Below are 20,276 nucleotides of genomic sequence, written 5' to 3'. Positions count from 1 at the left end.
ATATTTTGTATGAGGAAAGGTACAGCTTGGGGAAGATACTTGCCCAGGGCCCCAGAGTTAGGAAGGAACTGACATTTGAAGACCAGGCCCAACGCCCGAGAGCCCAGACTCCTGATCTCACATTCATGCTAGTCTTCCCCCAAGGAATGACAGAGGCTGCTGAGCATGGTGGTGCTCGCCTGTAATCCCAGCACTTAGGAGGCTGAGGTAAGAGGATCACTAAGAGGTTGAGGCCAGCCTGATCTCCACAGTAAGTTCAAGGCCAACCTGAACTACACAGTGAGACCCTGTCTCAAAAAAAAAAGGCAGTAGTTGCCATTCATTACCATTCTCATTTTATAGACAATGACCAAAAGTCTTGGAACAACTGCTAGTAAGGACTATAATGGAACCTCATTTGCCTACTCCAGAGCCCAGATGTAGTTTGTTTGTTTGTTAGTTTGTCTTGCTATGTATTTCAGGCTGGTCTTGAACTCATGGTGATCCTCCTGCCTCAGCCTCCTAAGTGTTGGGATTACAGGTGTGCACCACCATGCCGATCTGCAAGGACATTTTTGATCATTAGTGTACATCTAATTTATGCATCCCCCTGGTGGAGACAAAGAAGTTCTCCAAGCAAATGACCACAAGGGCTCAAAAGAAAGTTAAGGGGCCAAGGTGTAGATCAGGAGTATACATGCTGAGTGTGCTTAGCACATGCAATGCCCTGGACTTTATCTCTAGTATCAAATACTAAATAGAGGAACTAGGTATGGTGAGGCTGGCTTGTCTATAATCCTTATAATCCCAGCTATTCCAGAGGCTGAAGCAGGAGGATCCAAGTTTGAGACCAGTCTGTCTCAAAATGAAATGAAGTGAAATGAAATGAAGTAAAATAAAGGGCTAGGAATATAGCTCAGCATTCCCTGGGTTCAATCCCCGATACCACAGAAAAACAAAAACAAAAACAAAGGGCCCAGCTGTGGCACTGCATGCCTGTAATCTCAGAACTCTAGGAGGTTCAGGCAGGAGGAGCCCAACCTGGGCAATTTAGCAAGTTAGCAAGACCCTGTCTCTAGAAAAAAATTATAAAGGCCGAGGAAGCTGGACGCTTATAGTTCCTGCACTCAGGAACCTGAGGCAGGATGTTTGCTATGAGTTCATATCCAACCAGTGTGAGTTCAAGGCCAGCATGAACTACATGGCAAGACCCTGTCTCAATAAAACCAAAACAAAAAAGGTTGACAATTAAAGAAACCTAAAAGTACAGCTGACAAACACAAAGAGAAGCAACAATGCAAATGTCAGACAATGTTTGGTTGAAGGTCAAAAGCATTTAACAGCAGAGGCATTATATACTGATAAACAAAACAAAAACCCCAAACATCCATTAATTAATAAAATAGGCAAGGATTTCTACAAACTCACCTAGTGGCAAAACCTGACCTGAGCTCACATGAGACTACAGTATATACAGTTATTACATAACCCACTTCCATGAATATGCACACGTTTCCTGCCGAAACATCCAAGTGTATCATCATGATTGGCTCCTGGCCCAGACCCTGTGCTATCTTTTTCTTCTCATAAAGTCTTTAAACTTGCCAAACTCAAATCCAGTACAGTGCCAACCAGAAATCTAACCAGATTTTAACTGGTACTGGGAAAGATCATTTTACGGTTTATATGGAAGAATTCATGTTTAAGAATAGCTATGAAAAAGAACAAGGGGAGGAGGGAAAAGGCTTGTCTTTTTAAAACTGACCATGAAACCACTGTGGTAAATATAATGTGGTCTTAGCATAGCAGCAAACAAACAGAGCCATTTAGTAGACTGCAATAGAAACCAGAAATGAATCCAAGTGTATATGGGAACTTAGTATGTGACAAAGGTGGCATTTCAACTCAGTGCAGAAAAGATGGTTATCAATAAATGAGTGATATTGGCATAATTAATCGGAATTTTTGTAGAATTTTTGATTAAAAATTTTTTTTGAGACAGTAACTCACAATGCAGTTCAGGCTGGACTTGAACTCACTATGAAGCCCAGGCTGGCCTAGAATTCATAGGAATCTTCCTGCCTCAGCCTCCCAAGTGCTGGGATTACAAGCATGGGACACCATGGCAATCTTGAAGAATTTTTAGAAGAACACTTATCAAATGTTGACAAAGACTTATATGCAAAAAGGAAACAGTAAGTATATTAGAATAAAATGTATGCGAATATTTATATAAATTTGTGAATGAGGATGATAGTTCAAAGTAAGAGGAGAAATTCAGAAATCATAAAGAAAAAGATAACCCAGGTGTGGTGGTACAAGCCTATAATCCCAGCATTCTGGGAGCTGAGGCAGGAGGATTAGAAGTTCAAACCCAGCCTGGATAATTTAGCAAGATCCTGTCTCAAAAAAAGGAGACCAAGAGAGTGAGGGGGCAGGGAGGAGAAGGGCAAGTAGGAAGAATCAAGATGTGTTATGTACATGTACCAACTCCCCATGATGAATGTAATCATCATGTACTGTAAACATGTACTAATAAAAATTAAATTCAGGTGCAAGTTTCCAATGATGAATGTAACTATTTTATGACTAAAATGTATACCAATAAACTTAATGGGGAAGCCGGGTGTGGGAGGCTGAGGCAGGAGGATCGCTGGGAGTTCAAGACCAGCCTGGGCTACATAGTAAGTTCCAGATCAGTCTCAACTACATAGTGAGACCCTGTCTCAAAAAACCAAACAACAACAACAACCCCCAAAACAAAAACAAAAACAAACAAAAAAACCTTAATGGGAAAAAAATTAAATACAAAAAAGAGGGGGATGTAGCTCAGTGCAAAGGCCCTTTGTTAAATCCCCCCCCCCAAAAAAAAGACATGAAAAAGGAAGAAAAGAAGGAAGGAAAAAATCAGAAAGACAGAAAGTCAGAAGTCAGGCGTGGCACATGCCTCTAATCCCAGCACTGGGAGGCTGGAGCAGGAGGGTAGCATTGAGTTTGAGACCAGCTTGGCCTATATAGGCAGTTCAAGGCCAGCCTGGAATACATAGTGAGTCCTTGTCTCAAAATAAATCAATACGAGATGGACAGAAAGACAGGCTAGAGACAGATGACAGATGACAGAAGACAGACAGAAAGACAGACAGAAAGAAAGCCAGGCAAAAAGAAAAACAGACCAAAAGATAATCAGAAAGATAGCCAGAAAGATAAACAATCAGAAAGACATACAGACATATAGGCGTACAGAGAGAAAAACAGACAAATGTGACAAAGCAAGACAGACAAAAGGTCAGACAAATAGAAAGCAGACAGAAAGAGCCATTCAGAAAGAAAGATATTCAAAGAGAATGATAGAGCAGACAGGCAGAAAGAAACAAAGGCAGACAAAAAACTAGAGTCGGGTGTGGTGGTACATACCTGTATTCCAGCACTCAGGAGGCTAAAGCAGGAAGATTTCCATGAGTTTAATGCCAGCCAAGGGTACATAGGTATTTCAAGGCCATCCTGAACTATACAGACTGAGACCCTGTAGCAACAAAACAAAACAAAAACAAACAAAAAAACCCCCAAACCAATGGACAAAATAAACAAAAAAGGCGGGTGTGGTGGTGAACACCTGTAATCCCAGTGCTCAGAAGGCTGAGGCAGGAGAATCCCTTCCGTTAAAGGCCAGCCTGAGATACATAGTGAGGCCAGGATGAACTATGTAGTGAGACCCTGTTTCATAAAAAAAATAAATAAATAAATAAAGGGGACATTCAGACAGACACAAAGAAAAAGATGGATAGAAATACAGACTGAAAAACAGAAACAGAAAAAGACAGATAAAACCCAGACAAAGAGATAGAAAGCCAGCCCACCACAGAGATAAGACAGACAAGAAGACATATAGACAGTTGGAGTTACGGCTTGTCCCTCCAAAGCCTCATGTGCCCATAGGTAGGGCTTTTCAGAGGCTTCTGGATCTAGAGTGTGTGAATCTGGATTGTAGGTGCCCAATAAATCCAATGATTGAATTAGCATAGTTATGGTTGTGGATGAATGGATTTACTGAAGACAAGAGACCCATCGTGGGTGTGAGTGGGACCAACCAATAGGGTTGTAACTTGGATAGAATAAAGAAGATAGGATAGGCTCACTGCTTTGCTGCTTCCTGCCTCGCCATAGACTATTTCTCCTCTGCAATGCCCCTCTGCTATTCCACCTTGCCCTGGAACCAGCAGACTATGGACTGAAACCTCTACAAACTGTGAGCTAAAATAAACCTTTCTTCCTTTAACTTGTGGGTGTCGGGTATTGTGTCTCAGAACAAGAAGACAGAAATATGGACACAGACCAAAGGACAGACTGACAACAAGACATACACACAGATAAAGACAGACCTGGGCTGGGGATTTACCTCAGTGGTGCCTCTGCCTGCCTAGAAATTGTAAGATCCTGAGTTCGATCCCCAGTACCAAAGAAGAAAAAAATGGACAAACAGGTGGACTGAAATACAAAAAGGTCAGAAAGACAAAAAGAATACAGAAAAACAGAAAGGCAATAAGACAGACATACAGTGGGGCTCAAGCAAGAGGATCATGAAGTGAAGACCAGCCTGGGATAGAGAGTGCTCAAGGCGACCCTGGACTACATAGTGAGACCTCATTTGGAAACAATTAAAAAACCCTAAACGTGGTCAGGGGATTCAGCTCAGTGATGCAGGCCCCCTGCAGAGCAAGCGCAAGGTCCCAAGTTCCATTGCTGGTACAAAAAACAAAAAAAAAAAACCGCCTAAACATTAAAAACTGCAACTCCAACCCAGACTTAGTGGCACATGCCTTTAATCCCAGCTACTCAGGAGGCTGAGGCAGAAGGACCCAAGTTGGAGCCTAGCTTTGGCAATTTACTGAGACCCTCTCTCAACATAAAGAAAAAGGGCCAGGTGTAGTGGCACAAGGCTGAGGCAGGAGGATTGCTGGGAGTTCAAAGCCATCCTGGGCTACTTAGTGAGTTCAAGGCCAGCCTGGACTACATAGCCAGACCCTGTCTCAAACAAATAAAACAAAACAAAACAGAAAAGGTCTGGGGGATAAATGGAAGAGAGGCCCTGGGTTCAATTCCTAATATCACACCAAAATGCAACACGAATCAAATTCCCATCAGGATTTTATCATTATTGTTTTGTGGCACTGGGAATTGAACCATTGGGCCTTAACACTGAGCTACATGGGGGGGGGGTCCGGGAATTAAACTCAGGGCCTCATGCTTGCCAGTCAGGTGCTTTGCCACTGAACTAAATTCCTGGCATTCCCCCTTCCTTTTTATTTTTTGAGATTGGGTCTTGCTAAGTCATTAAATTGCCCAGGCTGGGCTCCAATTTGTAACCCTCCTGCCTTTGCAGCCCAGAACACTAGAATTACAGGTGTGTCCCATGCCTGGCACAATCAAGACATTAATGGAAAGATAAGCTAACTTTTAAATTTGAGGAACAGTAAGTCATGAAATTACTCAAGAAAAAATTTTGAGTTGGCCATAGTGGCACATGCCTTTAATTTCAGCATTCTGGAAGCCGGAGGCAGGAAGATTGCACATTGAAATCCTGCCTGAAAAATTTAGCAGTATCCTGCCTTAAAATTTCCATAGGGTAAAATCCCAGGTACCACGAAAAGACAGGGGAAATAAAAAAAAGAAAAGAAAAAAAGGAACGAAGGAAGAGCCAGGGAGGACTATTTTAGGGCCGACGGTATATCTGAGAATATAGCTGGAGCATTGGAATACACAAGCCCTGGGTGTGATCCCAGGGACCACACACAGAAAGAAAGGAAGGAAGGAAGGAAAGAAAAAGAAAGGAGGGAGGGAGGGAGGAAGGAAGGAAGGAAGAAGGAAAAATTTTATAAAGGAAAACAAAACCTGTCATAAAGCTACAACGATTAAAATGCCTTCCGCAGGGCATGGTGGGGCACACCCATAATCCCAGCACTTGGGATCACCACGAATTCGAGGTTAGCCTGGAATATACAGTGAGACCTTGTTTAAAAAAAAAGCCTCCTCCTAAAACTGGTTTAGGATTAAAGAGATCAGTGTAAGAAAATCAGGAATTTATTTATATGTACGAGGAATCAAACTCAGGACCTTGCGCTTGCAAGGCAGGCATGGTGCTACTAACTGAGTTTTGTTATATAACACAAATATACTTTATATGGTTAAATATGGCAAATTAATAGTTACCAAAATTTGTCATTTTCTAGGCTGTTTGATGCTATTGTTATTATTGACTGCACTACTTTAGTGGAGGTGACATAATTGTTCTAATCAGTTGTTCTTCCTGGTATGCCAAGACTGAGATTGCCTAAGTGTCCTAAACAAGACTACAGGTCAGTGCCAAAGAACCAGGGGCTAGACCAAATAGGCAGCAACTTCTCATCTCCAATAAACTGAAGAGGTAGGATCTCTTTCTTTCGGTTTGTTGAGACAGGTTCTTGCTTTGTAGTTCAGGCTGGCCTTGAACTCCCAGCAATCCTCCCACCTCAGCCTCCTGAGTACTGGGATTACAGGCATGTGCCATCATGCCTGGCTAGAAGGAAAGATCTTGTAACAGACTCAAAACGTAAAAACCTGGAAGACATCTTTTAGAAGAAGTCATTTCCTAAGGGTTGTAAATACTAGCAATAAATAGGGCTGGGGATGTAGCCCAGTGGCACAGTGGCTGCCTGGCAAGTGTAAGGTCCTGAGTTCAATCCCCAGTATATATATATATATGAAAAAAAACCACTACCAATAAAGCTACCTTTCATAAGCAATTTACAAGCATTAACCCAAGAATTAAACTGACAAGATGCAACCCCAGACTTCCAGGTCACGAAAGGCAAACCCAAGAGGTAATGAAGTAGAACAAGTTGAAAGCCACTCAGCTGGACTCTCTGAAGGGGTAAAAGTGGAAGTAACAAAGCAAATGAATGAGGTAAAAAATCAAAACAGAAATAATCTCTCAGATAATTACAGACATGGTGACCATAATGAAAGGCATGGTGAGAGACTCTAGAGCAGATACAGATTAAAAAAATAGAGCAGCTTAAGAAAATGATGGAAACCATGACAGCCCAATATAGGCAAGAAATGGAATCCATGAAACAGATATGCAGGAGATTAAAAATTCCACTAAAACTATATGCAGAAAAAGGAGGCAATGTGAGGACAGAATATCAGTTAGAGAAGATAGGATTGTGGTTAGTGATCATGAAAAGAAAGATTTCTTTGGCTGGGGGGTTTAGCTCAGTGGTGCTGCCACCTGCCTCACAAGTACAAAGACCCAAGTTCAATCCCCAGTACCAATTAAAAAAAAAAAAAAGAAAAAGAAAAGAAAGATTTCTTATAAATAGCAAGGGTCCATGAAAAATCAATCCAATAGCTGCTAGATGATGCAAAGAATAACATAAAATTGATCAGAGTCAATGAAAAAGTAGGACATAGTGCAAATGAAAACAACAAAACAAAACTACAGAAGTAATGGCAGAAAACTTCCCAAGCATGGAAAAAGAATTCAACATATAGATAAGTGAGACATATAGAACTCTAATTAGCCACGATCAAAAAATCTATACCAAGGTATATAATAGTCAAGATTCCAGAAATTCAGCATAAGGACAGAATATTAAAAATTGTTACAGGAAAAACACACAAACAACAACACCTATAAAGGAACACCCATCCGAATCATAGCAGACTTTTCAACACAAACTCTCAAATCAAGGAAAGCTTGGAATGAAGTGTTTCAAACCCTAAAGAAAAACAACCTCGGGCTGGGGATTTAGCTCAGAGGTTCCGCTGCCTGCCTTGCAAACACAAGGACCAGAGTTCAATCCCCGGTACCAAAAAAAAAACCAAAAACAAAAACAAAAAAAAAAAACCCTCCAACCCAGATTGATGTACCCTGCAAAACTATCTTTCAAAACTGATGGAGAAATAAGATACTTCCATTACAAAGAACACCTGAAGAAATTCATGACCACCAAATGAGTACTCCAAAAGGTTCTGCATGACTTTCTAAAAGAGATAATAAGGCCAGGCGTGGTGGTGCATGCCTGTAATCCCAGCACTTGGGAGGCTGAGGCAGGAGGATCGCTGTGAGTTCAAGACCAGCCAGGGCTACATAGTGAGTTCCAGGTCAGTCTCAACTACATAGTGAGACCCTGTCTCACAAAAAAAAAAAAAAAAAGAAGAAGAGAGATAATAAGGATTACAACTCCATTAACCCCAAAAGAATGAACCCACCAGGCAAGGCAAGGAATTAAACAGAGGAGGGTTTTAAAAAGGGAACCAACAATGGACGAAGATAAGTCAATATGTAATAGTTACAAGCATCAATATTAATGGTCTCAATTCACCAATCAAAAGAAACACACTGACAGAATGGATCAAGATACAAGATCCAATAAGATGCTGCATAGAAAAACCATATTTTTATTTATTTATTTATTTATTGATTGATTGATTGATTGATTGGAACTGGGGATTGAACTCAGGTCCTTGCACTTGGGAAGCAGCCACTGGAACCACTGAGCTAAATCCACAGCCCCAAAACACATTTAATTTAAAAAGAAAAAATTCATAGACTGAAAGTCAAAGGATAGAAAACAATACACCATGCAAGAGGAACCCAGAAAAACACAGAGGTAACTATTCTGCTTGCAGATAAAGTGGATTTCAAGCCATGATTGATTAAGAGAGACAAAGATGGTCACTATATTCTTGTAAAGGGGATAATCCAAGAGGAAGAGATAATAATCATAAATATATATGCACTGCTGGGAATGTAGCTCCGTGGCATTGCACCCGCAGCTAAGTGGCGCCCCCGACTGCCTGACAAGCAGAAGATCCTGAGTTCAATTCCTGCTACCAAACAAACAAACAAACAAACAAAACAAACAAACAAACAAAAACCCTTAAAAATCGACCAGGTGTGGTGGCGTATAACTATAATCCCAGCACTTGGGAGGCTGAGGCAGGAGGATCGCTATGAATTCAAGACCAGCCTGCACTACATAGTGAGTTCCAGATCAGTCTCAACTACATAGTGAGACCCTGTCTCAAAAAACCAACCAACCAACCAACCAAACAATAAATAAATATATATGCACCAAATAACAGTGCACCCAACTATATAAAACAAATATTAACTGATATGAAATAGAAAAGCACTAATACAATTGTAATGGGAGACCTCAATAAACAACTGTCACAAATAGGCAGAACAACTAGACAAAAAAAAAAACAACAAAGTATCAAAATTGAAGCAAACTTTTGAACAAATGGACTTCCTAAATGTCTAGTTTTCCACCCCACAACATTGGAATACAGAAATACAGAATATAGAATCAGAATTCTTTTCAGCTATACTCAGGAAATTCTCCAAAATCGACCACATACTAGCTCATAGAACATACTAAATGCCAGAGAATTGAAATTATCCCATGTATATTATCACACCATAGTGCAAAGAATTTGGAAGTCAATAGCAAAAGAAACCACAAATACTTCATAAACAGGCTGGGAGTTTAGCTCCGTGGCGCTGCTACCAGCCTCACAAAAACTTCATAAACATCCTCCTGAACAACCAATGGGTCACAGATGAAATTAAAGAAGAAATCAGTTTCTACAATGAAATGATAATGCCAATACAATATACCAGAACTTGTGGGACACAATGAAAGCAGTACTATGAGGGAAATTTATAGCAGTAAAGTCCCACATCAAAAAAAGAATGATGCTGGGTGTGGTGGCACACGCCTGTAATCCCAGCACTCAGGAGGCTGAGACAGGAGGATTGCTGTGAGTTCGAGACCAGCCTGGGCTACATAGTGAGTTCCAGGTCAGTCTCAACTACATAGTGAGACCCTGTCTCAAAAACAAAAACAAAAACTACAAACAAACAAAACAAAACAACAACAGCAACCAAAAGAATCAGCTCAAATAACCTAATGCTGAACCACAAGCTTCTAGAAAAAAAGAGCAAGTCAAGGCCAAAGCTTGTCTGAGGGAGGAAATTATAAAGATTAGAGTAGAATATGCAGCAGAGACTAAAAAATACAATACAAAGAATCAATGAATTGAAGAGTGGTTCTTTAAAAGATTAAGTAAAATTGACAAAACTGTTAGTTAACCTTACAAAAAAAGGAAAGACTCAAATCCATGCAATTAAGAATGAAAAGGGTGACAATGATGAATTTAACTGTATTATAGACCTAAAATGTACCAATAAACTTAGTAAAGACTAAAAAAAAAAAAAAAGAATGAAGAGGGTGAAATCACATATTGCAGAAATCCAGAAGATCATCAATACCTACTTTGAGAACCTGTATATATATTTGTTTGTTTGTTTGTTACTGGGGATTGAACTCAGGACCTTGTGCTTGCAAGGTAGGTTGCAGCACCACTGAGCTAAATCCCTGGCTCTGAGAACTTGTATTCTAATAAGATTGAAAACACAGAAGAAATGGACCAATTCCTAGATTCATATAAAATACCAAAGATGAGTCAAGATAGAAAAATTCTCAATAAACCAGTATCAGTCAATGAAAAATGAAGATGTAATTAAAAACTTACCAACAAAGTAAACTCCAGACCCTGATGGATTCACTGCTGAATTCTACAAGAAATTTAGAGAAGACCTAATGCAACTACCTGTCAAACTCAACAACTGGGATCTCATCTTACTAAAAAGCTTTTGTACAGCAAAAGAAACCACCAACAGAGTGAAGAGATAACCCACAGTGTGGGAAAAAATTTTGCTATCAGTTCCTCAGACAAAGGACTAATATCTAGAATATGTAAAAACTAAAAATCCCACAAAAAACAAAACCAAAAAGACCTCCCAAATTTAAGGACCCAATCCAAAAACGGGCATCTGAAATGAAGACACTTCTCAGATGAAGAATTAGAACCAGTAAATAAATATATGAAAAAATGTTCAACATCACTGGTCATTCGTGAAATACAAATTAAAATAATACTGAGATTCCATCTCACTCCAGAAAGAACAGCTGCTATCAAGAAATCAATCAATAACAACAACAACAAAAAAAGAAAAGTAAAGAAAATAAATCAACCAATAACAAATGCTGGTGAGGCTGTGTGGGAAAAAGGAACCCTTCTCCACTGTTGGTGGGAGTGCAGACTGGTGCAACCACTGTGGAAATCAGTGTGTCAGGGTGGAGATTCCTCAAAAAACTAAAACTAGGGGTTCCATTTGACCCAGCTATTCCCCTTCTTGGTATCTTCCCAAAAGAATTAAAAGCATCATGCCACAGCACTATATGCACACCCATGTTTACAGAGTCACAGTTTGTAATAGCTAAATCTTGGAAACAGCCCAAAGTCCATCAACCAATGAATGTACAAAGAAGATGGGATTTTTTATACAATGGAGTACTACTCTTCCATAAGGGATCAGCTTGAGACATTTCTAGCTAAACGGATGTATCTTGAGACCATACCCTTAAGTGAGATAAATCAGACACACATATTTAAATACCGCACTGTTTCTCTAGTGTGAGAAACTGAAAGTGGAAATAAGGACCAAAATGTTATCATAGATATTGGGAAATGGGAAGAAAATGTTTAAATGAGAAGGGAGGGGAGGGGAAAAGGAAAGAAGGGACAAAGAAAAAAAATTGGGGGTGGGCTGAGACAGGGCGTCACTGTGTAGTTGAGACTGACCTGGAACTCACTATGTAGCCCAGGCTGGTCTCGAACTCACAGCGATCCTCCTGCCTCAGCCTCCCGAGTGCTGGGATTACAGGCATACGCCACCACGCCTGGCTGCCTTTAACCTGTGTTTACGATAATTAACTTGAGAAAGACTTATAAAATAAGTAAATCTGATGCTGGCAAAAAAAAATTTTAAAAACAAAATGGGAGTGGAGTGGAAAGGGAAAAAAAGAACTGAGACGTGTTATGTACATGTACCAATTTCTCATAAAGAATGTAATCATGTACTGCAAACGTGTACTAATAAAAAATAAAAATTAAAAAAACAAAAATAAAATAATAAAAAAAGCATTAATTATCTAAAAGTAGGCAGCAAATAACAAGAATTACCCGGAAAGATTCAGAGAAGAGAGAAAGAGAAGGAGGGAGAGAAAAGCGACTGAGAGACCCTTGAAGAATTCCAATCCAGTAGGCCTGGGAATCTATTTAAAAGCTACCCAGGTGCTTTAATTTTGTGACTCAATTCCTCAAAGTAGTTGTTATATTCATTTCCCAGTTTGGAACACTAAGGAGAAATTAGTGAATTAAAAACAAAAATACAAAGCCAGTGATTTAGCTCAGTGGCACCGTGCCTGCCTTGCAAGCACAAGATCCTAAGTTCAATCCCTAGTACTGGAAAAAAAAAGATTCCTTCCCCCGCCAAAATACAGAACCTTTCAGGGCCCAGATCTTCAGAGTTGAACAGGAAAGACACTTTTTTTGTTCACTGATACTAAGTCTCATCTTCCCGTAGAGAAACCAGTTGGAAAATACCTCACTGTCAATGGGCTTTTAAACATCATTTGACAAGTTTTCTTACTCTTAATAATAAATGAGGTTTAAAAAGGAAAAAGTGAGGTCTACAAATTGTAAAAAATACTTCGATAGTTAAAAAAGAATATATTCAACACCCAACACCCTCACCTACATCTCCTTAATATTTTGTTGCTCCATTTGCTCTCACTTCCTCTACATATAAACATTTTGTCCAATTACCCTTAGACATCACGACACTTTAGCCCTTCATACTGTTTTCTCTAAGAACAAAGACCCTCATACCGTTACCACACTACTATAGTTCAAATGTGTGCCCCAAAACTTGTAAGTGGAAACTTCATCGTTAGTGTGATAATACAGGGCAGGCATTCTCTCTCTTTTTTTTTGATCTGATAGGGTCTCTCTGTGCAGCTCAGGTTGGCCTCGAACTCATGGGAATCCTCCTGCCTCAGCCTCCCAAATGTTGGGATTATGTGTACCACCCCACCCAGCTGTTTTTTTTGTTGTTTGTTTGTTTTGAAGCAAAACCTTTATTGGTACATTTTAGATATACATAATGATAACATTCATCATAGGGAATTTGTACCTGTACATGATATATCCTGCTGCTTCTTTTTTTTCCCACTCCCTTCAACCCCTCTTCCCCTCCTTATTCGTAAAAGGTTTCCATTTTTTCCTTCTATTCTTTTTTTTCTTTTCCCTTCCTTCTTTTTCCTCTCCACCCTCCCTTGTGCCCCTTCCCATTTGAACATTTTCTTCCCATTTCACAATTATCTATTATACATTTTGGTCACTATTTACATGTTCACTTTCTCACACCAGAGAAAAAATGTTATATTTACACATATGTATCTGATTTATTTCACTTAGCACTTTTTTGTTTGTTTGTTTTGGGTTTTTTTGTTTTGTTTTGTTCTTTTTGTTTGCAGTTCCAGGGATTGAACTCAGGACCTTGCACTTGGCAAGGCAGGTGGCGGCACCACTGAGCTAAATCCCCAGCTCCCAATTTATTTCACTTAGGAGTATGGTCTCTAAGTGCATCCATTTAGCTATAAATGTCTCAAGTTTATTCTTTTTTTTGTACCAGGGATCAAACTCAGGACCTTGCGCTTTCGAGGCAGGTGGCAGAATCACTGAGCTAAATCCCTGGCCAAGTTCATCCTTCTTTTTGGATGAGTAATACTTCACTGTATTAAAAAAAACACATCTTCAGAAGTACTACAGGACTCAATGTTTGTTCTGCTGGATTTTGGATTTGCTTTGGTCCCATTCCTTTTTATCTTCCTATTTTTCTAAAATAAATTTTATTTTATTTTATCCCATTCCCTTCCTCAACCTCCTCCCCTCTCAATTTGTACCTTCTGGGATGCAAATGTCAAACAAACAAAACAAAAAACCCATATTCTTTATCCATTCATTGGTTGATGGGTATTTAGGTTGTTTCCAAGATTTAGCTATTACAAACTGTGCTGCTGTAAACATGAGTGTGCATATATTACTGTAGTATGATGCTTTTAATTGTTTTGGAAAGATACCCAGAAAACAAATAGCTGGGTCAAATGGTTGCACCAGTCTGCACTCCCACCAACTGTGGAGAAGGGTTCCCTTTTCCCCCACAGTCCTTCCAGCATTTGTTATTGATTTCTTTTATTTTCTATGTATTTTTATGTACACTAAATCTTCTATTGGGCCGGGGATTTAGCTCAGTGGTTCTGCTGCCTGCCTTGCAAGCACAAGGACCCAAGTTCGATCCCTGGTACCAAAAAAAAAAAAATCTTCTATTACTTATTTTTTTAATCTTATTGAGTTTATTGGTGCTTTTAAAGTATACAGTACAGTTACATTCATTATTGTGGTTGATTTATTTCTCTTTCTTTCTTACAGTACCTGGGATCGAACTCAGGACCTTGTGCTTGCAAGGCAGGCACAGTGCCAGAGCTAAATCCCCGGCCCTTATTAGGTGATTTTCTTGATCAGCCATTCTTTCTGGAGTGAGATGGAACCTCAGCTTTTCAAAATTTGTATCTCTTGAATGACCAGTGATGTTGAACATTTTTTTTGGTACTGGGGATTGAACTTGGGACCTTGTGCTTGCAAGGCAGGCAGTAGAACCACTGAGCTAAATCCCTGGCCCATGTTGAACATTTTTTCATATATTTATTTGCTGTTTCTACTTCATCTGAGAAGTGTCTTTTCATTTCAGATGCCTATTTTTGGATTGGGTCCTTAAATTTGGGGGATTTGATTTTTTTTCTTTAGTTTTTTATATATTCTAGATATTAGTCCTTTGAGGAACAGCTGGGAAAAATATTTTCCCACACTGTGGGTTGTCTCTTCATTCTGTTGGTGGTTTAATTTGCTGTGCAAAAGCTTTTTATTATTTTATTTTATTTTTTTGGTACTGGGGATTGAACTCAGGTCCTTGTATGCAAAAGGTTTTTAATAAGCTGAGATCAGAGCTGGGGATTTAGCTCAGTGGTTCCCCTGCCTACTTCACAAGTGCAAGGACTAAATTTGATCCCTGGTACAAAAAAAAATTAGTAATAATAAGCTGAGACCCCAGTTTTTGATATTTCTCGTGTGATCTGGATTTTGTTCATAAAGTCTTTGCCTACACCAATGTCTTCAAGAGTTCTACCTATTTTACCTTCCAGTAGATTTAGTGTTTCTGTTTTAATATTTAGATCTTTGATCTATTTTGAGTTTATTTTAGTACATGATTAAAGATATGGGTTCTAGTTTCAATGTTCGGCATGTGGAAAGCCAGTTTTCCCGGCACTATTTATTAAAGAGGCTTTCTTCCGGTGAAAGCATTTGGCTCCTTTGTCAAAGATAAGGTGGCTGAATATGTTTGGAGTTTTTTCTGCATCTTCGAATCTGTTCCACGATCCTCAGGTCTGTTTTTTGTTGTTTTTGGGTTTTTGAGACAGGGTCTTGCTTTGTAGTTCAAGCTGGCCCTGAACTCACTATGTAGCCTAGGCTGGCTTCATACTCATGGTAATTCTCCTGCTTTAGCCTCCTGAGTGCTGGGGTTATAGGTATTCACCCCCGTGCCTAGTTTTTTTTTTTTTGAGATAAGAGTCTTGCTTTGTAGTTTAGGCTGGCCTCAAACTCACTATGTAGCCCAGGCTGGCCTCAAATTCACAGTGATCCTCCTGCCTCAGCCTTCCAAGTGCTAGGATTACAGGAATGTGCCACTACACCTGGCTGGGTCTGTTTTTTTTGCCAGTACCATGCTGGGTTTGTGTTTGTTTGTTTGTTTGTTTTTTAGTATCAGGGATCGAACTCAGGACCTTGTACTTGCAAGGCAGGCAGCAGAACCACTAAATCCCCAGCCCTCCATGCTGTTTTTATTACAGCAGCTTTGCAGTATATATTCAAATTGGGGATTATGATGCCTCTTGCCTTTCCTGTTTCTCACAATTGCTTTTGCTACTCTAGGTCTCTTCTGGTTCCAAATGAATTTTAGGATTGTTTTCTTTAATTCTGTGAGATATTCTATTGGTATTTTGATTGGGGTTTTAAAATTAGAGATGCTTAACTGAAAGTCTCTGAAAATATTGTGACATCTGAAATCTGAAACATTTCTGGCCCTAAGCATTTCAGATAAGGAATACCCAACATCAATTAAGAGATGGTTAAATGACATACAGAATCTTAAGGGGTGAGATCAGGACATTCATTAATTCATTCGAGACAGGGTTTTGCTATGTAGTCCAGGTTGGCCTTAAACTCACAGTGATCCTCCTTCCTCATCCTCTCAAGTGCTGGGATTACCGGCATGCACCACGACACCCAGCCTCTGAAATTTTGTAAGTATCATTTATGGTACTGGGAATTGAACCAAGCCCTTTGTACTAAGAAATGTACCCAGCCCTTTTCATTTTTTTGAGATAGGATCTTGTAAATCATGAATTTTCCAAAGCTAGGTTCATATTTGGGATCCTCCTGGCTCAGCGTCTTAGATTATTGGTATGCACCACCATTATCTTTTTTTTTATTCTCTTTTGGAGACAGGTTCTTGCTACATAGTTCAGGCTGTCCTTGAACTCACGATCCTCCTGGCTGGGCTTCCTGAGGGCTAGGATTATAGGCATGTGCCACCACTATAATATTATTTCTATCTAATGTATGGCCCATAATAAAAGTTTTGGTACCATGTCTTAATTTTTTGGTGTGTGTTCAAAGGGATCAGCAAAGGCAAAAGTGGAAAAACAAAAATGACTGACAAATCAAGAGGACAAATGAATGAGCAAGAATACAAACAAATGAGCAAATGAATAAATACTACTATCATTATCATGATAAGCATTGGGCTATTTAGCTATCATTATAATCTAATTTCCAAGATTATAGCTATACCTTTACACTGCATTGGATAATTATATCTCACTAGGTCATACGCTATAATAATACAGTATAATAATTATTATCACTAATATTTTCTGATTATTCACTATTCAGATAAGCAGTTCCAGGTGTTTATATGAATTTCTCCAATCCTCAAAATAGCCCTAAAATACTAGTGGGTTTTTTGGGTATGTTTTATGTTTTTTTGACACAGGGTATCACTATGTATCCAGGCTGGCCTTGAACTGCTGGCAGTCTTCCTGCCCCAACCTCCTGAGTGCTGGGATTCACTACCACAGTTTATAGCTAGATGTCCCCTCAGAAGCCAGTACTTGCAGAAGGTGACTGGAGTATGGTGCACCACAGTTGGCTTGGTGTTGAGAGGAAGGGCCTGGTGAGAAGACGCGGGTCACTGGAGTCAACCTAGGAGGGCACATCTCACTCCTTGGTTCCTCCCTTCACTCTGCCTTCTGGCCAACGTGATGGAGCAACTTTTCTGCCCAGGCCCTTCCACCATGCTGCTGACCATAGAATAAAACTTTCCTCCTTTAAATTGCAGATGTCAAGTGTTATGTCTCAGTCACAAGAAAGGGACCATAATCTCTACTTTACAGGTGAAGAAACTGTAGCCCAATAGCTGAGCTAGAATCTGAATACCTTACTGCCTAGCCTTTGAAGAAGGGTACTGTGAGGTGTGGAATCACCCAATGGGACAAAGGTGGGTCCCAGAGCAACTCCCCAGGGCACTGCATACTCACTGTCCTCTGAGGGCCGAATGTCCACACGTAACTGCAGGTAAGGTTTCGAGGCAGTGGTGAAAGCTACGCTGAGGTCCCAGTCAGACAGGAGCGACAGGTAAGCTTCCTGTCCTAGCCGGTCCCGAACCAAGTAGCTGATGCCAAAGTTCTTCTTCCTGGACAGAAGATTAAGGGAGCTGTCAGGGCCTTTAGGACCCTGGAAGCCTCAGGGACAGTTTCCACAACAAGGGAGGTAAATATGGAGGGTACTGAAAACAACTTCTAGTATCTGCTGGGTACTACTGCTAAGGATTATGGGCAGTCCAAGGTCAGGTCATTTATATCCAGTTTGTTACACAAACACAGAAACAGATACACACCTGCTTATATCTGGTGGGCACATTGAAAACTGGTAAAATGTTGGTCCCCGCTGGGGATAGAACAATGTAGTTGAGGGACAGAAGTGGGAAGAAAGCAGCCTTCCTACTACATAAAAAAATAAAGCAATTTGTATATTTACCAATTTTCATAACAAAAATATTTATGCCCAAGTCAAAGAACAACTAAAAATTTATTCTTCAAATATACTTGTGCGACTATACAAAAAAGTATGTTGTGTGATAATTATTACAGAAACATCCTAAATACTTATTAATTCTGTACTGTTTAAATTTGTTACTATGAAAAAAAAAATAAATGTCTTACCATGGGCATAGAGTCCTTCAAAACAACCATTACCACAAAATAAACATCACATCTGCCCTCAACAGAAACTAATTTTCAGCTATCAGTTTGGCCAATTTTGTAATGTTTCATAGTAGCCACTTTTTTTTTTTGGATGATACCGGGGATTGAACTCAGGACTTTGCACTTGCGAGGCAGGCAGCGGCACCACTGAGCTAAATCCCTGGCCCTTAGAGTAGCCATTATTTGTGAGGACATGAGGGAAACACGTTTTGTTTCTTACTGAGGAAGTTGCAAACTGGTAAAACTTCTAGACAGCATTTTATACACATCCACTGGAAGTTTAAAGAGCACAGAACAATACCACTGGGAGGAATATATCCTATGACTAGACTTTCTCACATCTATCCCAAGATAGATAGGTAGGTAGACAGATCTCTTTTTACTGTGGGATTATTTGTAATAAAAACAGAAACAAGCTGGGCATGCTGGCATACGCCTGTAACCTCAATACTCAAGAGGCTGATGAAAGAGGATTGCTGTGAGTTCAAGGCCAGCCTGAATTATATAGTAAGAACCTGTTTCAAAAACAAACAGAAAAGAAATATAAACAAACAAAAACCCTATCAAAGAAAGAAACAAAAAAGTCAAAAGCCAGACAATCACTATTGAGGTAAGTGCTCCACTGGCTGGTCCCCAGCACCCGCTACTCACCCATTCAAGTCAAAGGCTCGAATGAGGATGTGCTGTAACACGTCCAATGAGGTGATCTGGGGATCTACAGCAAAAGACCGGAACTCGGGCGGCAAGAAACTCTCACATTTCTGCAGAGAGAAGACATGGGGTAGGCCATGAGATGACCATGCTGAAGGCAGGAAGGTGCAGAGCGACAGAAGGCAATGCCGGAGGGCGGGCAGGGGCCAGCTTGAGTCGGGGGTTCTGGGTCACGGTAAGAACTTTGGCTTTTGGTCTGGGTAAAGGGAGCTATGAGAGCTTTCTGAGCAGAGGAGGGTTGCAGCCTGAGTTAGGATTTAACACCATCCTTATGGGCACTCTGCAAACAGACTGGGGTGGGGGGCAAGGGTAGAAGCAAGGGGACTAGGGAGGAGGAAGCTACTGCAATAGTCTGGGCATCCAAGCCTTCTACATTCCTCTGGATATGGTTGCCAGAAGCACCACATGTAGTCTGGCCATAAATAAAGCAGTCCTCCAATCTGGCACATGTATCTACCACACTCTCCACTTAACGCTCTTCAAAGGCAACCAACACCAGGGCTCCAGCCAGGTCCTGCTACACAGTAGTAGTGTCTTAGGATGCTACCTCTAACACACCCTGGCTCCAAGACTTTGTGTGTGCCTGCTGATCCTCCCATCGGGAACAACCTTCCCACTTCCTTCCTCTGCTTCACTCACAGCTCAGACATCATCTTTTTTCTGAATTTCCAAACCTCGACCTTAGAGGTCTACTACATGGAAGTCATCTGATGACTCTCTTCTCATCACTGCCAGCATCACCACCCCAAACAGCTTTCTTCTTCAGCGTACACACCAAAGGCCCTCGCCAGCTGGCCTCTCTGACCTGATTCACCACCTACCACGCTTTCCTTCCCATTGCTCCAGCAATATGGTAAGCTAAGGGAATATGTCAAGCTCATGCGCACCTCCCAGCCTTTGCCCTTGCAAGTCCTTCTGCCCCACTCATACACACGACTGACCACTTCTTATTCAGGTCTTTGCCCCCTCAGTATTTCCTCTGGGGATTTCCCTGTCAAGCTTGGTTAAAGTGACTCACTCCTTAGTTCATAACCTTTTTCCTTGTTTCTTTATGGCATTCCCCAGTGTCCGAAGTACCTCATTTATTTAGCAGTTTGTCGCACACCCAAAAGCACACGGGCTCAATGGTGGGGACCCTATCAAAATGCACTCTCAGCCGGGCGTGGTGGCGCACGCCTGTAATCCCAGCACTCGGGAGGCTGAGGCAGGAGGATCGCTGTGAGTTCGAGACCAGCCTGGGCTACACAGTGA

The 20,276-nt window shown here is 40.6% G+C and overlaps 1 protein-coding gene across 1 annotated transcript in view; it reads right to left on the bottom strand.

Moving 5' to 3' along the window:
- The window catches only part of Tbc1d25 (TBC1 domain family member 25), a 22,152-nt gene extending 4,101 nt beyond the window's left edge, over positions 1-18,051 (bottom strand). The window contains exons 1-2 of the mRNA XM_033760378.1: positions 17,948-18,051; positions 17,589-17,743 (exon numbers count right to left, since the gene is read on the bottom strand). Of these exons, the coding sequence (XP_033616269.1) occupies positions 17,589-17,743; positions 17,948-17,970 (178 nt within the window). The 5' untranslated portion in view covers positions 17,971-18,051. The remainder of the gene's footprint in view (positions 1-17,588; positions 17,744-17,947) is intronic.
- Positions 18,052-20,276: the final 2,225 nt, after the last annotated feature.

The sequence above is a fragment of the Fukomys damarensis genome, unplaced genomic scaffold, assembly GCF_012274545.1.
Source record: "Fukomys damarensis isolate Sample0158 unplaced genomic scaffold, DMR_v1.0_HiC HiC_scaffold_39, whole genome shotgun sequence".
In the NCBI taxonomy this organism is placed as follows: domain Eukaryota; kingdom Metazoa; phylum Chordata; class Mammalia; order Rodentia; family Bathyergidae; genus Fukomys; species Fukomys damarensis.
The sequence above is the reverse complement of the archived record's forward strand: the minus strand, read 5'-3'. Positions and strand labels throughout refer to the sequence as shown.